Source organism: Pinus tabuliformis, chromosome 2_1, assembly GCF_031772625.1.
Source record: "Pinus tabuliformis cultivar Carrire ecotype Pingquan chromosome 2_1, CPIR1, whole genome shotgun sequence".
Taxonomy (NCBI): domain Eukaryota; kingdom Viridiplantae; phylum Streptophyta; class Pinopsida; order Pinales; family Pinaceae; genus Pinus; species Pinus tabuliformis.
Window position 1 is genome coordinate 266245540 of NC_142299.1, and position 2711 is coordinate 266248250.

At 33.3% G+C, this 2711-nt stretch overlaps 1 protein-coding gene across 1 annotated transcript; it reads left to right on the forward strand.

The window, feature by feature from the left end:
* Nucleotides 1-261: 261 nt before the first annotated feature.
* LOC149199773 (uncharacterized) lies at nucleotides 262-1448 on the forward strand. Its single transcript, XM_089399447.1, has one exon. The coding sequence runs from the start codon at nucleotides 560-562 to the stop codon at nucleotides 1235-1237; it is 678 nt and encodes a 225-aa protein (XP_089255573.1). The 5' UTR covers nucleotides 262-559; the 3' UTR covers nucleotides 1238-1448.
* The last annotated feature ends 1263 nt before the right edge of the window (nucleotides 1449-2711 follow it).

Sequence of the window (2711 nt, forward strand, 5' to 3'; positions counted from 1 at the left end):
GCATACAGGAATGTGTTTCAGAAAACTAAATTATTACCGCTCATTACGGAAGTAGAACATGAAATCTAACCATTACGGAACTCTCCATTACCAATAAACAAATAGTTATAACAGCAATTTTAACAAAACGTCATTTCAGTCCTTACATTACCATGTGACTCACGCATCTTCATCATGCCAAAGAATGATGAGACTTATACATATGTATTCATTACAAAGTGTTGAACAAAATCGTGCACTAGAGTACGTACCAAAATAGATGATCTGCAGCATCGAGGCAGCAAGGTGCTATACAAACTAGGTCGGTGGGGATATACGTATGCGTATGCATTCACGTGCGTAGCAGTAAAACCAAAATAAGACATGTGAGTGACGACAAGGGCACCGACAATCATCTGCTGGTTCACCAGCTCTACTCGAGTCCTCCGGGTCTCCCATTTCAATTTTATAAAGACTACAGGTTTTACACTTTATATGACACGCCACTTCTGCGTTTCTTCCTCGCATCTCCGGTTTTGGTTTCCTGTATTTTGCTTGTTCACAACAAACAAAATAAAATATGGGCAACCATGGGTCTTGCGTGATGGTTGGCAATAGCAAGGAAACCATCCAGCTGGTTCTCTCAGATGGCACCGTTCAAATCCTTCATAAACCCCTCTGCGCCGGCCAAATCATGGAGGGTTTCCCTCAACATTTAGTCTGTCATTCCCACTCCTTCTATATCGGGCAGCAGACGCCCGCCCTTTCTCCAAACGGCCAACTGAAGCTGGGAAACAAGTATTTCCTTTTACCCGACCACTTCTTTCAGTCTCCGTTATCGCTCGTATCGCTGGCTTCCCTAATATCGCCGCCGCCCCCAATTGCTCCATCTATTACCTCTCCTCGGGTATCACCTCCTCTTCGCGGCATCGGACGTGCGGCGGTTCTCTGCCAGCCTTTTGAGATACAGAACAGCGATGGCGGCAGCGGCTTCCGGATCAGAATACACCCGGAATTTATTTCAAAGCTTATGGAGGACAGAAGGGCTCATTTCAATGAAATTGGGCAGTCAGTGGAAAGGAATTCTGCAGATTATCGCCGTGGGCTCTGCAATACTCCCGAATTGCAGAAAGACTACGCGCAGTTGGTGAAATCCAGGAGCCAGTGTTGGAGACCAAAGCTCGAGAGTATCATGGAAAATGAGAAGAAGGGCGCCCACAAGATAATCAAGAAGATTAGGAGATCGCGGACCTCGTGATCTGTTTAACGCACACAGATCAGTCATGATCTGCAGTGCAATTAAAATGCCTTGCGCACCTCCTGGTAAAGATATTTTTACCAGCGCCTTTGATGGTGCACAGTGAGCGAAACAAAGATCCACGGGTAGATGTTTTGTGATTAATTTTAAGGGCATCCAGCTGGCATTGTACTTTGACGGCATTTATTTTTCAAAAAAACTAGTCCATGCTTTTCTTTTGTGATTTGAAATTTATCTTCCTATCACAAAAAGTTGATATTTCTCAACATACAATAGGTAAAAAATAATAATTACTTCTTTTGGAAATATGACTTGAACGTTTTCCCCATTTTAAATGAAAAGTCTAGGACACATATAAATGTCTAACGAAGTGCTTCCAGCTATTGCAAAATCGCTTAAACTTATGTTTTTTTCAATATTCAACCCGATATTTAAATATAATTTTCTAGAATAATAATAATAATAATATATTTTACTCTTTATTTTAAATAAAATATATTAATATTAATTATATGTGGAAGTGTTTATTTTAAAATATAATCTTTAGAATTTTAATTTAATAAGTTATAATAATTATATGAATAATAAGTATTTAATTTTTATAAAATATTTGAGAATATTTGTAATAGTATTTATAAATTAAAGGTTGAAAATTATCTAAAAACTAATTATGTTATTTTTTAATTTTAATTGAACTAATTAATTAAAAAATATATATCATAGAAATATGAGTAAAGATTTTTTAAGCATGTGGTATTTGTAAACCATATTATTATAACAAAGTTTATTTATAAATTAAGAATCTTATTTAAGATATGTTATTTATATATTAATTTTTTATAATGTAATAATAATTATTTAAAATAAAGCTATAATTTATATTTTATTTAAATTTTATTTTGACATCGTAAGATGTATCTATTCTGATGTTGAAGTTCACCTGCCATTTAATTTCCATAGTTGTGCTAATTTTATATAAAATATCAATATATTAATAACAATACATTATAAAATGATTTAATATATTAATTTTAATTATACATGGTAAAATAATATAATTCATGTATTGAAATAAAGTGATAACATACTTCAAAATGAGTATATGGTAAATAAATAGCTTTTTAATAAAGGAATCAATATTAACATGTTAAAGTTTGGAAAATCAAATACTAAGGGATAAAATAAAAAGAAAAATACAAAAACATATTGAAAAACATAAAATAAGAAAATAAAAATATAATTAGTGTAAATTTGTTTTAATTTTGGATTTATTATTTGTTGAGAAGTTTTTTTTGTAAGCTTGGTAGATCTTTCCATTTTCATTAAATATAAGCAAGTTACAACCAAATATGAATGGTTAGGTGACCTCAACTTGCCCAAAGGGAAACCAAGTCTATTGGCCACCTAACCACATGATAAGACATCCTGTAGAAAAAATTAATAAGGCTTTCTACCCAACCTATATAAGTCTATA